At 43.5% G+C, this 17,112-nt stretch overlaps 3 protein-coding genes across 19 annotated transcripts in view; all 3 read left to right on the plus strand.

Annotated features, from left to right (window-relative positions):
- The window catches only part of LOC103012669 (protocadherin gamma-C4), a 167,725-nt gene that overhangs the window by 80,346 nt on the left and 70,267 nt on the right, over window positions 1-17,112 (plus strand). The window contains exon 1 of one of the 17 annotated variants that reach the window (XM_028161839.2): window positions 10,754-13,336. The exons of the other annotated variants lie outside the window; for them this stretch is intronic. Within the exon in view, the coding sequence (XP_028017640.2) occupies window positions 10,913-13,336 (2,424 nt within the window). The 5' untranslated portion in view covers window positions 10,754-10,912. Of the gene's footprint in view, window positions 1-10,753; window positions 13,337-17,112 lie in introns of those variants that run through there. 17 annotated transcript variants of the gene reach the window in all.
- LOC103010932 (protocadherin gamma-A11) lies at window positions 687-3,473 on the plus strand. The gene is given in 2 exon segments (XM_007198514.2): window positions 687-3,403; window positions 3,406-3,473. Coding segments are annotated over 2 exon segments (2,508 nt in total). The 5' UTR covers window positions 687-963.
- LOC103010067 (protocadherin gamma-B2-like) lies at window positions 6,444-9,619 on the plus strand. Its single transcript, XM_028161854.2, is given in 5 exon segments — window positions 6,444-7,113; window positions 7,116-7,400; window positions 7,403-8,629; window positions 8,632-8,726; window positions 9,608-9,619. Coding segments are annotated over 5 exon segments (2,289 nt in total).

The raw sequence follows: 17,112 nt of genomic DNA on the forward strand, positions 1-17,112 counted from the left end.
AGTATTTAAAATAATGCTTTTTATATTCCAATATGCCAATATATTCTAATATAGCACTGTTATTTCGAGATTCTAGATTCCCTCTCTTGATAAAGTTCCTAAAATCTAATTCAAACCTATGGGTATTACTATTAAGACTAAAGTTTACGATGCTGCATTCCCTCTACTATTCAAGTGCATTTTAAGGTAAAATATATAGAGCACTCTCAGGTCAGTTTTTCATGAAATAGAACACCTTTTAATTAAAGATATGGAATACAGTTATATACTTATATTGTAGTATTTTAAATGAAAACCCCAATGCCATCCAAATTTTCTCAAACATTTTATCTTTATTTTACTCAATAAACATTGGTAAGAATTATAGTCATAATCCTAACTGTTGATTTTGTTGGAACCATGCTAGTTACACAACCACAAATGCTGTTCCCTTCAGTCAGTAAAAATCAGGAGGAACCAAATCTAACCTGCAAGTTTTCAATTCCAGTAGTATTTGAAATTTTTTATAATTAGCAAGCCTTTTAATTAGCAAGCTTTAATTACTCTTTTCATAAGTGCTCTTGGTAAACCTTTAACATCACATTACATAATACTTTATTGTCTGCAATTTTAAGCTTTACAAATACTTGTGATTCTCAAAGAGGTTAAGTGTGAGAACTTCTGGAACAGCAACATTAGTTGTTTTTCTTTCTCGTTGCAATAATAAGATTGGGCTCTAGGCGCCGCTGTTCACCAATTAGGGAAACGGGAAGCTGCGAGCTAGAGTCCCTCCCTCCCCTACCTCTACAACACAAAGCAGAGTGAAGTGGATACTCACAGATCGTGATGCTGGAAACTTAAAAAGTACTTCTCTTCGCTCTCTAATATATTTTGGATGCACTTAGCCAGTGACTTCGTAGATGCATAAGCTGATTCAGAACCAAACAGCTCAAGAAACCGCGGAATACAGGCTCAGCCACTGCCATGGCCAATCGGCAACTGCTCCTGGACCGCAGCGGGTTGGTCCTACTGTATATTTTCCTGGGGACGCTGCGGGAGTCTGGGGCTGGGCAGATCCAATACTCGGTGCTGGAAGAGACAGACAAAGGCTTCTTCGTGGGCAATATTTCCAAGGACCTGGGGCTGGAGCCCAGGGAGCTGGCGGAGCGCGGAGTCCGCATCGTCTCCGGAGGAAAGACTCAGCTTTTCGCTCTGAATCCGCGAAGTGGCAGCTTGATCACTGCTGATAGGATAGACCGGGAGGAGCTCTGTGAGGCGGTTTCCTCCTGTTTTTTAAACTTGGAGATACTTGTGGAAGATACCCTTAAGATTTACGGAGTGGAGGTGGAAATAATGGATATTAATGATAACGCCCCCAGCTTCCGGGAGGAGGAAGTAGAGATAAAAGTCAGTGAGCATGCAACTCCGGGATCGCGATTTCCTCTTCCTAATGCTAGGGATCCAGATGTGGGAATGAACTCCCTCCAGCGCTACCAGCTCAACCCTAATAATTACTTTTCTTTGCAAGTGCGAGGCAGAACGGATGGGGCCAAGAATCCTGAGCTAGTGCTGGAGGGGAGCCTGGACCGGGAAAAAGAGGCTGCTCACCACCTCCTCCTCACAGCCTTAGATGGAGGAGATCCCATCCGCCAGGGCACTGTTTCCATCCGTGTCGTGGTTCTCGATGTAAATGACCATATCCCAAAGTTTACACAGTCTGTATATGGAGTGAGTGTTCCTGAGAACCTCAGCTCCGGAACTCGGGTGCTTATGGTAAACGCAACTGATCCAGATGAGGGAATCAATGGAGAAGTGGTATATTCATTCCTGAATATGGAAAGCAAAGCTTCTGAGATATTCCAGTTGGATTCTCAATCTGGAGAAGTCTTAATACAAGGTTCTCTGGATTTTGAGAAATACAGATTCTATGAGATGGAAATTCAAGGCCAAGATGGTGGAGGTCTCTCCACCACTGCTAAGATGTTGGTCACAGTTGTGGATGTGAATGATAATGCTCCAGAAATAACTATCACATCTTCTACTAATTCAGTGCTGGAAAACTCTCCTCCAGGTACTGTGATTGCTCTTCTAAATGTGCAAGATCAAGACTCTGGAGAAAATGGTCAAGTCTCCTGTTTCATTCCTAACAATATGCCTTTTAAATTAGAAAAGACTTACGGAAATTATTACAAGTTGATAACAAACAGAGCACTGGACAGGGAGCAGGTACAGAGCTATAATATAACTTTGACAGCCACAGATCGGGGAAGTCCACCCTTGTCTACAGAAACTCATATTTCACTGAATGTAGCAGATGACAACGATAACCCGCCCACTTTTGCTCACTCCTCTTACTCTGCCTACATTCCTGAGAACAATCCTAGAGGGGCCTCCTTCTTCTCGGTGACTGCACTCGACCGGGACAGCAAAGAGAATGCCCAGGTCACTTATTCTCTGGCAGAGGATACCCTCCAGGGAGCACCTCTATCCTCCTACATCTCCATAAACTCAGACACCGGCATTCTGTATGCGCTGCGCTCCTTCGACTATGAGCAATTCCGTGAACTGCAGTTGTGGGTGACAGCGCATGACAGTGGGAACCCACCGCTCAGCAGCAATGTGTCACTGAGCATATTTGTGCTGGACCAGAATGACAATGCACCCGAGATCCTGTACCCTGCTGTCCCCACAGATGGCTCCATGGGCGTGGAGCTGGCACCCCGCTCTGCAGAGCCCGGATACCTGGTGACCAAGGTGGTGGCAGTTGACAAAGACTCGGGCCAGAACGCCTGGCTGTCCTACCGCCTGCTCAAGGCCAGCGAGCCAGGGCTCTTCGCGGTGGGGCTGCACACGGGCGAGGTGCGCACAGCGCGGGCCCTGCTGGACAGAGACGCGCTCAAGCAGAGCTTGGTGGTGGCCGTCTAGGACCAGGGCCAGCCCCCTCTCTCTGCCACCGTCACACTCACTGTGGCTGTGACCGAGAGCATCCGTGACGTCCTGGCTGATCTAGGCAACCCTGAGTCTCCCGCCAGCCCCGACGACTCAGGCCTCACGCTGTACCTGGTGGTGGCGGTGGCCGCGGTCTCCTGCGTCTTCCTCGCCTTTGTCATTGTGCTGCTGGCGCTCAGGCTGAGGCGCTGGCACACGTCGCGCCTGCTCCAGGCTTCAGGAGGCGGGTTAGCGGGTGTGCCCGCCTCTCACTTCGTGGGCGTGGACGGGGTGCGGGCTTTCCTGCAGACCTATTCCCACGAGGCCTGGCTCACCGCTGACTCGCGGGGGAGTCACGTGATCTTCCCGCAGCCCAACTACGCGGACACGCTCATCAGCCAGGAGAGCTGTGAGAAAAGCGAGCCTCTTTTGGTAGCTGAAGATTCAGCTACCGGTTTAGGCAAATGTGATCCTACCAGTAATCAGGTGAGATTTATTTCCTGCCTCCCAATTGTTGATATCTCTGCACAGGTCTTTTAAGTTACTTTTTTCTGAGCCTGTTATAAAAACTGTTTGGGGTGGGGCATATGTTCTTATATATTTAAAGCAAAACGTGGGTTTCTGTAATTTACCTTTCATCAAATTATCATCAATTTTCAGAAAGGTTTTGTGAAAGGCTTTTTTTTTTTTTTTTTGGTCCTGTCAGCGTCTTTTGTTTCTTTGTTTTAATTCAAAGGTCCAGTTCAGTCATCATGGCTTGCTTTGTTGTAAGTTGAATTTTAGTAATATTTTTCTATCACCAGTGTCTGGCTATCAATGTAAACTGGTTATGATTCAAATTAATGATTCATAAACATCAATTCGACTTCATATTGCCTCCACTGATTTATAATTATATTCTACCATTATTTGTTTTACTTCTAATGTTCGTATTTGAGCCTGTTGATTCAATAGCATACTTACTCTAGCTCTTTATCTATAATACATATACACACACATTCACACATATACACTTTTACACACGTACGCTTCTCTCTGAGCACAAAACAATTCTGTTTTGATTTTTGGTGGCTGGTAATACATTTAGATCCTGTTGATTATTTCAACTTTGTCTCATTTATTTACCCCACCAAAACAAGACATACTGACTGCCTTTTAGATATGAGGGTCTCTTGGGAGAGGAAATGTAGAGCACACTTTTTCGTCGTAAGTTCTAGACATCTTTTCTACGTCTACAGTGAAGTCATTAGATTGTTCTGAAGAAATAGTTGAATTGTAGAACTGGTGTTCTTTCCTTTTATTCTTTTACTTGTACTTTAGTGTCTGTGTATCGTTGAAAGGTTTATTTTTTTTAATGTAGTAAATTCTCCTACAGAAATAGCTTTTAATTTTGATCCAGTCCTTCTCAAAAAGTTATTTTCAAATCTGCTAAACATGCTTACATTTTTCAGATTTATTTGTACGGAACAGTTTGTGAATATAAGAGATGGAGTGGATATTTAGAATTCATGAGACTGATTTAGCTGGTATTCCTCTGGATATTTTTGTTTGTTTTCACTATGCTTAGGAGTCTTGGATTCCTTTTTTCATTTCCTTTGTAAACTCATTTTTTAAAATTTTATTGACGTACAGTTGATTTACAATGTTGTATTAATTTCTGCTGCACAGAAGAGTGATTCTGTTATACATATATATATATATTTTCAATATATTTTAAATATATATATATTTTTTTTCCTGTTATGGTTTATCCCAGAATTTTGAATATAGTTCCCTGTGCTATACAGTAGGGCCTTGTTGTTTATCTATCCATCCATATAATAGTTTGCATCTGCTAATCCCAAAGTACCAATCCTTCCCTCCTCCACCCCTTCTTCCCCTTTGCAACCACAAGTCTATTCTCTAAGTCTGTGTGTAAACTCATTTTAAAAATTGAAGTATAGTTGATTTACAATGTTGTGTTAGTTTCATGTAAACTCATTTTTTAAATTAAATATAAGTATACTCAATTCTTATATTCAGAACCAACTTGTTATTGAAGCCCTGATAGTTACCTAATAATGTGTTATCTGAAGCAATGTTTAGGAAAGTCAAGGGGGAAAAGGAAACTTATCTAGGGTATTGATCTCAGGAATCATCTCCACAGTCAATTCAGCTCAGCACTCTCACACCACTTCTAGATATTTCGGGCAAATTACTTGCATGTTCATGTTCCCTTTCAAGATATCCCTTCTCATTTCAGAATTGACCTTACTATAGTTAACTATAAATTGAGTATCTAATGTTTGGGCAAAAAGAATTTCAACTGTAGGAAAGGGAAGTCCTGCAACAGATGCCTAAATTTGTCTTGAAGTCAAGAAAAATGTTAGTGTTTTGAGCATCTAGGGATAGAATTTATGCTTATGGGGTTCCAAACTGAGAAAAAAGATTTAAGGCCTTTTACTTGAACTGAAATTAGATGAATAAAAAGAATATGAAGTGTTTGCTGGAAGAGGGAGGTTGTTTCTTTTTTTTTTTTTAACATAGCCTGAACTTGTTAGGAGTTGGCAGCCAAGATCTTAGAGAATAAAAAGGAAAGGTTGGTTTTGACACTTGAGATTAAGAAGGTTATTTTGATTAGAGGTAGTGATAAAGTTCTGTTGAGAGGCAACATATGGTACAGTTATAAAAGGATAAAAATAAAACCCTCACATTTCATGTCATTAAATTCCTATAGTAATCTACTAGGGTATGCTTTTATATTCTCTTTATGATGAAAGTGTAAAACACTTCATAATCCTTTTCATAAATCTCTTTTATAAGTAACAAGAAGACTTTATGGTATTGGCTATCCTTATCCTGAGTAAAACCTATACAGCTTTGATCTCTCCTCCAGTTTCCTCTGATGAAAAGAGGAGGAAAATCATACACATATCAGATTGAAGATAATACTGGGTGTCATTTCATGGCTGTCAAAATTTCCCCATACTACATGGTGGGGCTCTTTTTCCACGTGGTCTTTGTTCTAAATCTGGAGAGGAGACTTTGCCTTGTTCTTCCAATATGTGCCTTGCCTCTAATGAGAAAATGACAAACTTTTCTCATTACTAGGTTAATGGCTCTTCTATAGGATCCCATCTCTAAGGAACCCACTTTGGTAGTAAACACTGGAAAACAGACCTATCCAAAACTCCTAAACTGCCTCATTCCCTATACATCAGTTCAACATATCTGTTGGAATACCAAATCCCATTATTTGCAAGGCTTCTGACTGCAGTTTTCTAAATAGACTCCAAGGGCCGCTGTTGGCCAATGTGCTGCAAGAGCTAGCGTCCAGTATCTACCCCAGTGATTTCTTGTGTAGTCACAGAAGCAAGTCGGAAAGGATAGTAGCCTGGACTCAGGCTCTCTACTTGGCAAATCTGATTCCAGAATACAGATTGGGATGTGTTCAAACTGGGAGCATTGAGTTTTCTATGTAGTCGATGTAGGTATTTTAAACGAAATTTATAAATCATCTTTTCTTAACATTGGAGCCTGCAGCAATGCACAGAAGGATGGGAAATAAGGGGAAGCAGAGAAGCGGTACCCAGCGGCGGCAAGTAATCTTCCCTTTCTTGCTGCCTTTGTTATGCGGGGCACTCTCCAAACAGATCCGCTATTCTATTCCAGAAGAAATGGACAGAGGCTCTGTGGTGTGGAATCTCGCTGAGGACCTGGGGCTGCATGTACGGGATTTATTGACCCGTAACCTCAGAGTTAGTGCAGAGAAACAATACTTTACTGTAAACATGGAGAATGGGAAAGTACTTGTGAGTGACAGAATAGATCGGGAGTCACCCTGCCCCCAAAACCCTCTGTGTGTCGTGCCTTTAGAAATTGTAGCAGAGAATCCTCTAAATGTTTCTCACGTAAACGTGATAATAGAAGATATAAATGACAATCCACCTCATTTTCCGCAAAATAGCATTGTTTTACAAATCAATGAACTTGCAATTCCAGGAACTCGGTTTGGCCTGGAATCAACTATACATGCAGATATAGGGCTTAACTCTCTGCAGAGTCACCAACTCAGCTATAGTGAGCATTTCTCTCTGATGGTTGAAGGTAAGACTGAAGGCAAGAATTCCCCAGAATTAGTGTTGGAGAAGCCTCTGGACCGAGAACAACAGAGCTCTCACCTCCTGGTCCTGACAGCAGTGGACGGGGCTGATCCGGTCCGAACTGGCAAACTCAAATCAGGATCAAGGTCACTGATGCCAACGATAACCCCCCAGTGTTCAATCAGGATGTGTACAAAGTTAGCCTGCGTGAGAACTCGCCCTCAGGCACCTTTGTGCTAAAGGTGAAGGCCACTGACCAGGATGAAGGCATCAGTGCAGAGATCACCTACTCCTTCAAAACACTATGAGATATTGGAAATATGTTTGTGCTAGATCATCAAAGTGGAGAAATTAAATCCAAAGACCCTATAGACTTTGAAATCAGTAGCAGTTATACTATAAGCATAGAGGCCAGGACGTTGGAAGCATAGGCACCGAGTGTAAAATTATACTGGAAATTTTAGATGAGAACGACAATGGCCCAGAGGTGGTTTTCACTTCAGTGTCTAGTTCCATAACCGAGGTTGCAGAACCAGGAGCTGTGATTGCTTTGTTCGAAACACATGATAAAGATTCGGGAGAAAACGGGGAGGTCACATGTCTCATAAAAGAGAGAGCTCCTTTGAGAATTGGATCTTCCGCCAATAATTACTACAAGCTTGTGGCAGATGGGGCCCTGGACCGGGAGCAGACCCCAGAGTACACTGTCACCATCGCAGACACCGACAGGGGCAAGCAGCTCCTCTCCTCCAGCAGAAGTGTCACTCTACACATCAGCGACGTTAATGACAACACTCCGGTTTTCCACCAGGCCTCCTACGTGATCCACGTGGCCGAGAACAACCCGCCTGGAGCCTCCATCACGCAAGTCAGCGCCTCCGACCCCCACCTGGGGCCCAACGGCCACGTCTCCTACTCCATCGTGGCCAGCGACCTGGAGCCGCGCGCGCTGTCGTCCTACGTGTCCGTGAGCGCGCAGAGCGGCGTGGTGTTCGCGCAGCGCGCCTTCGACCACGAGCAGCTGCGCGCCTTCGAGCTGACGCTGCAGGCCCGCGACCACGGCTCGCCCGCGCTCAGCGCCAACGTGAGCCTGCGCGTGCTGGTGGGCGACCGCAACGACAACGCGCCCAGGGTGCTGTACCCGGCGCTGGGGCCCGACGGCTCGGCGCTCTTCGACACGGTGCCGCGCGCCGCGCAGCCCGGCTACCTGGTCACCAAGGTGGTGGCGGTGGACGCCGACTCTGGACACAACGCCTGGCTGTCCTACCACGTGCTGCAGGCCAGCGAGCCCGGACTCTTCAGCGTGGGGCTGCGCACGGGCGAGGTGCGCACGGCGCGGGTCCTGGGCGACAGGGACGCGGCCCGCCAGCGCCTGCTGGTTGCTGTGCGCGATGGGGGACAGCCGCCCCTCTCGGCCACCGCCACGCTGCTCCTGGTTTTCGCGGACAGCCTGCAGGAGGCGCTGCCGGACCTCAGTGACCACTCTGAGCCCACTGACCCCCAAGCTGAGCTGCGGTTTTACCTGGTGGTGGCCTTGGCCTTGGTCTCTGTGCTCTTCCTCCTCGTGGTGATTCTGGCCATTGCTTTGAGCCTGCGACGCTCCTCTAGCCTGGCCACCTGGTGCTGCTTTCAGCAGGGGTTTCTCCCAACTACAACAAGGGCACTTTGCCTTATTCATACAATCTGAACGTTGCCGATTCTCAGAAAACAAGGTTCAGTTTTCTCACCATGACCCCAGTAATGGTGCCCCCGCAAGATCTTTCTAATGAAGCTCTTTTGGTAGTAAGTGTCACTGAAGAGAATAACAAGTTAAGCTCTAACTCTGTTGCTTCCATTCACGTGAGTTTCAATGAATGCCTTTCATGTGCATATGGGTTTGGTTCATTTTTTAAACCAATATTTAGGAAAGAAAATCTTAAACAGATTTCACTATCACTTCAGTTTTGTTTGCCCTCTCTCAGTCTTCTCTGTCCCTTTCTGGGTGGGTCAGCAACTCCATTATTAACCCTCAAGTATTTTAAATATTTTGACAATTTCGTCTGAGTTATTCTTTATCCACAAACAAAATCTCTCTTACTGTGAGAAGTGGGTATTATGATGCCGCTGCCATTCAAATATTTTTCTTTTTTTACAAGCTTTATTTTATTTATTATTATTTTTTAATTTATTTATTTATGGCTGCGTTGGGTCTTCGTTTCTGTGCGAGGGCTTTCTCCAGTTGTGGCAAGTGGGGGCCACTCTTCATCACGGTGTGTGGGCCTCTCACTATCCCGGCCTCTCTTGTTGCGGAGCACAGGCTCCAGACGCGCAGGCTCAGTAATTGTGGCTCAGGGGCCCAGTTGCTCCGCGGCATGTGGGATCCTCTCAGACCAGGGCTCAAACCCGTGTCCCCTGCACCGGCAGGCAGATTCTCAACCGCTGCGCCACCAGGGAAGCCCCATTCAAATATTTTAATGGAAGCATAATATTTTTTTCCTTTGGGCATTTCTCTTATTCAGAACATCAATATCTTGGCATATAAGGCTTTTCTTAAGGCCTTTCTTTACTCTAGGTACAATTTGCTAGGGATTCTTTGAGTGCCATTGAATAGATCAGTTTTGTGCCCTACCTTTTCTCAGAGCTACCTGTAGATTTCATCCCAGTGTTAAAGATATTATTTTATGGTATACTTGCCAAACATGTTTATCCTCAGAATCTAAATATTAACACACATGAAAGCACAATAGTGAGGATTTTTTTCCTGTATTCGGATGGGCTTCCAATATATTACCAGTAAATCTCAGTAACTGGAATTAGGTTTGTTTCCCAGAAAAAGGTAAGTTTATAATTTTCTTTGGGTTCTAATTTTCCTAAACATTCTCTCTCTTTTTTTTAATTGAAGTATAGCTGAGTTACAATGTTGTGTTAGTTTCTGGTGTATAGCAAAGTGCTTCATATACCATATATATATATTCTTTTTCATATTCTTTTCCATCATGGCTTATTACAGGGTATTGATCCTAAATATTTTTTTGAAATATATTAGTAGAGTACTACCCTTATTTCAAGCAAATGCTAGTTGGAATGCTTCCATTTTGTTCTTAAAATGTTACTGTGTCTTCTTCACTTGATTTCCTGCCAGGTGTGATTCTGGTAATGTGTACAATCAAGTTTCTTATTTTTAGGTTTCCATATTATTGTGAAAATTTGATTCTTAAATGTTAAATATCAACAACATGTTAAAGTAGTTCTTCCATTTAGGCAAATTTAAGAATCTACCAAAAAATTTTGCCACAGATTTTAGCTGGGTGAGAATTTTTTAATTATTCTATTATATAATTTCTCAAAACATGAAACTCCTAAGGCGATTCCCATAATAGGTGTGTATGTGTGGTGGGGGTGATACCAAAGCAGGTGCACTAAAATATACAGTTAAATCTACTGTGTATAGAAACTTCAAATTCATGTAAAAGCTCATTGGAAAAATCAGAATACGCCTACAGGTACAGAAAATAATCTCAAGAAAGTGGCTCTGTATGAAAAATCTAGGGAAATAAAAAGAAGCTCACTGAAATTCCAAGTAAAATGAATACTGTAGTTTTGGTTGGCTCCGCTGCCATCCCTATTTGAAGAACAGTAGGTGGAGCTATTTAAGGTTTAAAAACTAAAATCCTTTCCCGGAGTTTAAGATTGTGCAGTAATTGGTTAGGACTCTGAGCGCCGCTGTTCACCAATCAGGGAGAGAAAAGCAGAGAGAGATCCTGCTAGCCGGGCACTCGCGTTGAAGCACAAAGCACAGATAAAAACTAACCATCTCCGGGACTGTGAGGAAACTGATTGGAAGAGCTTGGGTCCCCCAACTGTCGGATTTTAAGGACGGATGAGCTGATCCGGACTTCGGTGATCAAGGGAAGAATTGGAAATAATCCTCAAGGAAAGTGACAATGACTCCTGCGCGACTGCACCAGGACTGCAAAAAGCTGGTCCTGCTGGGAGTTCTCCTGGGGGTTCAGTGGGAAACTGGATGCACCCAAATCCACTATTCGGTTCCCGAGGAGCTGGAGAAAGGCTCTAGGGTGGGGAACATCGCCAAGGATCTGGGGTTGGAGCCCTGGGAACTGGAGGAGCGTGGAGTCCGCATCGTCTCCAGAGGTAGGACACAACTTTTCGCTCTGAATCCGCGAAGCGGCAGTTTGGTCACCGCCGGCAGGATAGACCGGGAGGAGCTCTGTATGGGGTCCATCAAGTGTCAACTAAATCTGGAGATTCTGATGGAGGATAAAGTGAAAATATACGGGGTAGTGGTAGAAGTGAGGGACATTAATGATAATGCCCCGTATTTCCAGGAAGGTGAATTAGAAATTAAAATGAGTGAAAATGCAGCCACTGGGATGCGGTTCCCCCTTCCCCACGCTTGGGATCCGGATATAGGGAAGAATTCACTCCAGAGCTACGAGCTCAGTAATAATACTCACTTCTCCCTGGACGTGCAAAGCGGAGCGGATGGTAATAAATACCCAGAATTGGTGCTGGAGCGCGCCCTGGACCGCGAGGAAAAGGCCGTTCACCACCTGGTTCTCACGGCTTCCGACGCGGGCTATCCAGTCCGCACTGGCACCGCGCGCATCCGTGTGATGGTCGTTGATGCGAACGACAACGCACCAGCGTTTGCTCAGTCCGAGTACCGTGTGAGCGTTCCGGAGAATGTGGCCGTGGGCACTGAGCTGCTTCTGGTAAACGCCACCGACCCTGACGAAGGAGCCAATGCGGAAGTGATGTATTCCTTCCGGTATGTGGACAACAAAGCGGCCCAAGTTTTCAAGCTAGATTGTAATTTAGGAACAATTTCAACAATAGGGGAGTTGAACCACGAGGAATCAGGATTCTACGAGATGGAAGTGCAAGCAATGGATAACGCAGGATATTCTGCACGAGCCAAAGTCCTCATCACAGTTTTGGACGTGAATGATAATGCCCCTGAAGTAGTAGTCACCTCTCTCTCCAGCTCCATTCTGGAAAACTCCCCCAGAGGGACGTTAATTGCCCTTTTAAATGTAAACGATCAAGACTCTGGGGAAAATGGACAAGTGATTTGTTTCATCCAAGGGAATCTGCCCTTTAAATTAGAAAAGGCTTACGGAAATTATTATAGTTTAGTAACAGACACACTCCTAGACCGAGAACTGGTTCCTAGCTACAACATCACGGTGACTGCCACTGACCGAGGAAGTCCGCCCCTGTCCACGGAAACTCACATCACCCTGAACGTGGCAGACACCAACGACAATCCGCCCGCCTTCTCTCATGCCTCCTACTCCGCATATATCCTAGAAAACAACCCCAGAGGAGCGTCCATCGCCTCTGTGACCGCCCAAGACCCCGACTATGGAGAGAATGCCCGGGTCACTTACTCCCTGGCGGAGGACAGCCTCCAGGGAGCTCCCCTGTCCTCCTACATCTCCATAAACTCAGACACTGGCGTCCTGTATGCATTGCGGTCCTTCGACTACGAGCAATTCCGAAACTTGCAGCTACAAGTGATGGCACATGACAGCGGGGACCCTCCACTCAGCAGCAACGTGTCGCTGAGCCTGTTCGTGCTGGACCAGAACGACAACTCGCCAGAGATCCTCTTCCCCGCCGTACCCACCGATGGCTCCACGGGCGTGGAGCTGGCACCCCGCTCCGCAGAGCCCGGATACCTGGTGACCAAGGTGGTGGCTGTGGACCGAGACTCAGGCCAGAACGCCTGGCTGTCCTACCGCCTGCTCAAGGCCAGCGAGCCGGGACTCTTCGCGGTGGGGCTGCACACGGGCGAGGTGAGCACAGCGCGGGCCCTGCTGTACAGTGACACACTCAAGCAGAGCCTAGTGGTGGCGGTCCAGGACCACGGGCGGCCCCCTCTCTCAGCCACTGTCACGCTCACAGTGGCAGTAGCGGACAGCATCCCCGACGTCCTGGCTGAACTAGGCAGCCTTGAGTCTCCCGCCAGCCCTGACGACTCAGGCCTCACGCTGTACCTGGTGGTGGCGGTGGCCGCGGTCTCCTGCGTCTTCCTCGCCTTTGTCATTGTGCTGCTGGCGCTCAGGCTGAGGCGCTGGCACACGTCGCGCCTGCTCCAGGCTTCAGGAGGCAGGTTAGCAGGTGTGCCCACGTCTCACTTTGAGGGCGTGGACGGGGTGCGGGCTTTCCTGCAGACCTATTCCCACGAGGTCTCGCTCACCGCGGACTCGCGGGGGAGTCACGTGATCTTCCCGCAGCCCAAGTACGCGGACACGCTGGTCAGCCAGGAGAGCTGTGAGAAAAGCGAGCCTGTCTTGCTCTCGGGGGATTCCGTGTTTTCTAAAGATAATCATGCATTAATTCAGGTGAGTGCATATCAAATATTCTCCTCTGAGATTTGAGCAAGATATCTCTTATTACAGGTAATTAGTATTTATTCGGAATTTATAAAACAGCGAGAAATTTATATAAACATTGCAGACACCATTGACAACCGGGCCAACTTCCTTCAGGCTTTCCCTCACGTCTTATTTATAATAATTTAAAAAATATATTTGTATATGTTATATATAAAATTTTATATCCATTTTATACAGTACTTTTTAATACTCTATATAATTTTTCTAATTTAATTTACCAACTGTACAGCTCTTCCTGCTTTTGATTGCTGTTTTTATTTCCCATTGGCCGTGCAGCAGGTTTATGTTGAACGTCTGATGCCAATTTATCTGTTAAGAACACAGATTCTTCTAGAGGGGATAAATCTAATTCAATCAAAAGTATATAAATGATATTTTAAATAAACTTCTATAAATAGAGCGGCTTCTGACTACACATAAAATTGCCTAGCAAATTCATAAATTGCATTTAGTTTCTTTTCAAGTGCAATAATTCTGGTCATTAGGTAAGCATACATTATACATTCTCAGTGTCCTAAGTTATTTCATGGTTTCACATCATTCATGAAATTCCAAATATCGTGAGTTTATTTCTTATGCATTTAAAACGTTCTCACTGAAATATGCACGGTGTAAGTGTTGTCATGAGGAAAAACTGAAGAGATTGTTCATTTTTCATCCCCATTATAGAGTTCAGGAATACAAGTCTATATGTGTTTCCAGTTTAGATATTTCTTTTGCCCATTATCCACATTGATGATATTATGATGACTCTGTGGAATATTCAGAGTTAACAGATTCTGTTTTGAGCACATTTCTGATATCGTGGTAAATTTGTAGTAATTCTCTCTTCTTGTTTAAAATTTCCCATAATTCTCACACATGGACAATTTTCTCGAAAATGCACAGATTCTGTTTCCTGAGAACCTTACGCTTTTTGTAGAATGTTGAACAGAAATCAAGTACTAAAATATATTATTCTTAGGAAAGCATTGCTGGAACCTGTGAGAAGCCTGGTTTCTTTTGGTGAATTCTATAAAGGGGAAGGAAATCATAACATCCTAATTATTTTCTCCTGACTTGTTGCCTATCTGTTTTCAAAAATACAATAGTTAATTAAAACCAAGACTTATAAAAGAGATTGAAAACGATTTGGAGAATGAAAGATAATCAAGTTGCCCTAAAATAAGGCAGTTACTGCTACTGAAATTCACATGTCACTTTATGCTTCTTGACAGCCAAGACAGGAAAAGGAAATATAGAGTGGATCTATTTGTCTTATTTTTTTTTAAAGGAAGTTTTTTTTCTTAAACATCTTTATTGGAGTATAATTGCTTTACAATGGTCTGTTAGTTTCTGCTTTACAACAAAATGAATCAGCTATACATATACATATATCCCCATATCTCCTCCCTCTTGCGTCTCCCTCCCACCCTCCCTATCCCACCCCTCTAGGTGGTCACAAAGCACCGAGGTGATCTCCCTGTGCTATGCGGCTGCTTCCCACTAGCTATTGATTTTACATTTGGTAGTATATATATGTCCATGCCACTCTCTCACTTCATCCCAGCTTACCTTTCCCCCTTGAAGGAAGTTTTTGAGCATATCTAAAATGGCAAACTTCGTATTGACATTAAGTTCCAAATGAAATTTAATAAGTAGAGCTTTCTAAATAATACCAAGGAAAATAGAGAGAAATGTAACTTCTTTTGTTTTGTAAAAGCTATCAAAATGTTTATCACGTGGCCAGTTTTCTTGTGGTGGTTGATTCAAAATGAAAGATGTAACACACAATAGAAATTATTTGGGAAGCTAAACTAGTATAGTCCAATTATGCTGACTCTGTTCATGTAACTTGATTTAGGGACAAATCATTAAGAGCTAGGGCAATGAAGAGTGATGACCCTTAGGCTGTATGTCAGGTATCAGTGATCTCAATTATGCTTCCAGTATGAGCTAAATTGGCTTCATTAAATAGTTGCTGAGTGAATGAATGAACAAATGTATGTGCTCTGGGGATTACCTAATATCAGTCTTCCAAGATGTAGTGTGACAGAGAAACATTAGCTACGTAACAAGGTAACTCCTAACTGTGTGACTTTTTTTTTTTTTTAGATTTATTTATTTATTTATTTTTAGCTGTGTTGGGTCTTCGTTTCTGTGCAAGGGCTTTCTCTAGTTGCGGCAAGCGGGGGCCACTCTTCATCGCGGTGCGCGGGCCTCTCACTATCGTGGCCTCTCTTGTTTCGGAGCACGGGCTCCAGACGCGCAGGCTCAGTAGTTGTGGCTCACGGGCCCAGTTGCTCCGCGGCATGTGGGATCTTCCCAGATCAGGGCTCGAACCCGTGTCCCCTGCATTGGCGGGCAGATTCTCAACCACTGCGCCACCAGGGAAGCCCTAACTGTGTGACTTTTGATGTTATTTAATTGCTTTCAGCTTCAGCAAAATAGGGATTGTAATATGTAATTTGAAAGACTGTGGTGAAGCCTAGTGATAACATATAAACCATCTGGTTCATAATATGTACTTAATTAACAGTAGCCCCTTTTTTTTTTAACATTGTTGATAGAAAAATGAGTCCTGCTTTCAATATCAGTACACTTTACATTCTGTTGGGAAAAGTAATAATGATTTGTGTGCTCCTCCAGATGATACAATGGGATGACTTGTGAGTGGATGTAAAACTGTTCTAACAGTTTTATGAAAGCTACTGTAAAAATCTTAAGTGCTTAGGCATGTTCTTGATTGAGAAGGCCCTGTTTGGGGTCATGAAAGATAGGGGGAAGATTGTTTTTGATGAGACAATTTTATGAATGTTAATTTTACTCTCTCTGAATGATAGTTTAACTTAAACAAGGGTCCTGTGTAACTTATTATTTAAGGACCAATTTACTCCAATAGAATTGCTAGGATGATTTTAATGGAAAATGGATCACCAAAACCTGAAAGCTGGAGTTATTTGGTTTTGCCCACATGAGAATTTAAGTTAATGGCTGCACAAAATATCAATCTTAGCTTTAGGATATTTGTTGATAATTTAGGATTGATAATTAGGTTATTTTTTGATTGGTTTTTTTAGAGTAATTGGACAATGGGTTTGGATGTTTGTATTTCCTCTGGTTTCAGTAATGAAATTATGTCAAGGACTTTTCTTATCTTCCTTTGTGTTATATGGAAGGTGGGTATGCACTCACTTAATCTAGTTAATCAAAGTATTCAGCTATAACTTAAAAGTTGTAGTTCCTCTATTTTATAGCACCTAAAATTGGAATGTAATCTATCAGCATTCTTCCCCTACTTCCATTCTATAAGAGATACCCTCTGTGAAGCAGCAATGGCCTAGGATCCTTGCTGAGTCTGTACAACTTGTTGAGACTACTCAACCCATAGATTATTTTAAGCTGCATTAGAAGACTAATGATAAACGAGTGGATTGTATTACAGTTTTCTCAGTTATATGTAACAGAGTATAGCTGTGATCATGAATTGATTAGTTCTGGTGAAAAATCTGCTTTATCCTTATGCAAGGTATCAAGTTCAAAAAAGTAAACGCCTTCACATTAAATATGTGCCACTCTTTGTATATCTATTATACCTCAATAAAGCTATTTTTAAAAATTTTAAGCAAACACATAGTTGTGACAGGATGTTGATCAAACTAATGACTGTATATATTAGGAAAGAGACAGATTTATTCTCTAATGTTACATTTGGAGTTCATTTTTAGGAAATCATACCTAAT

Source organism: Balaenoptera acutorostrata, chromosome 2 (assembly GCF_949987535.1).
Source record: "Balaenoptera acutorostrata chromosome 2, mBalAcu1.1, whole genome shotgun sequence".
NCBI lineage: Eukaryota > Metazoa > Chordata > Mammalia > Artiodactyla > Balaenopteridae > Balaenoptera > Balaenoptera acutorostrata.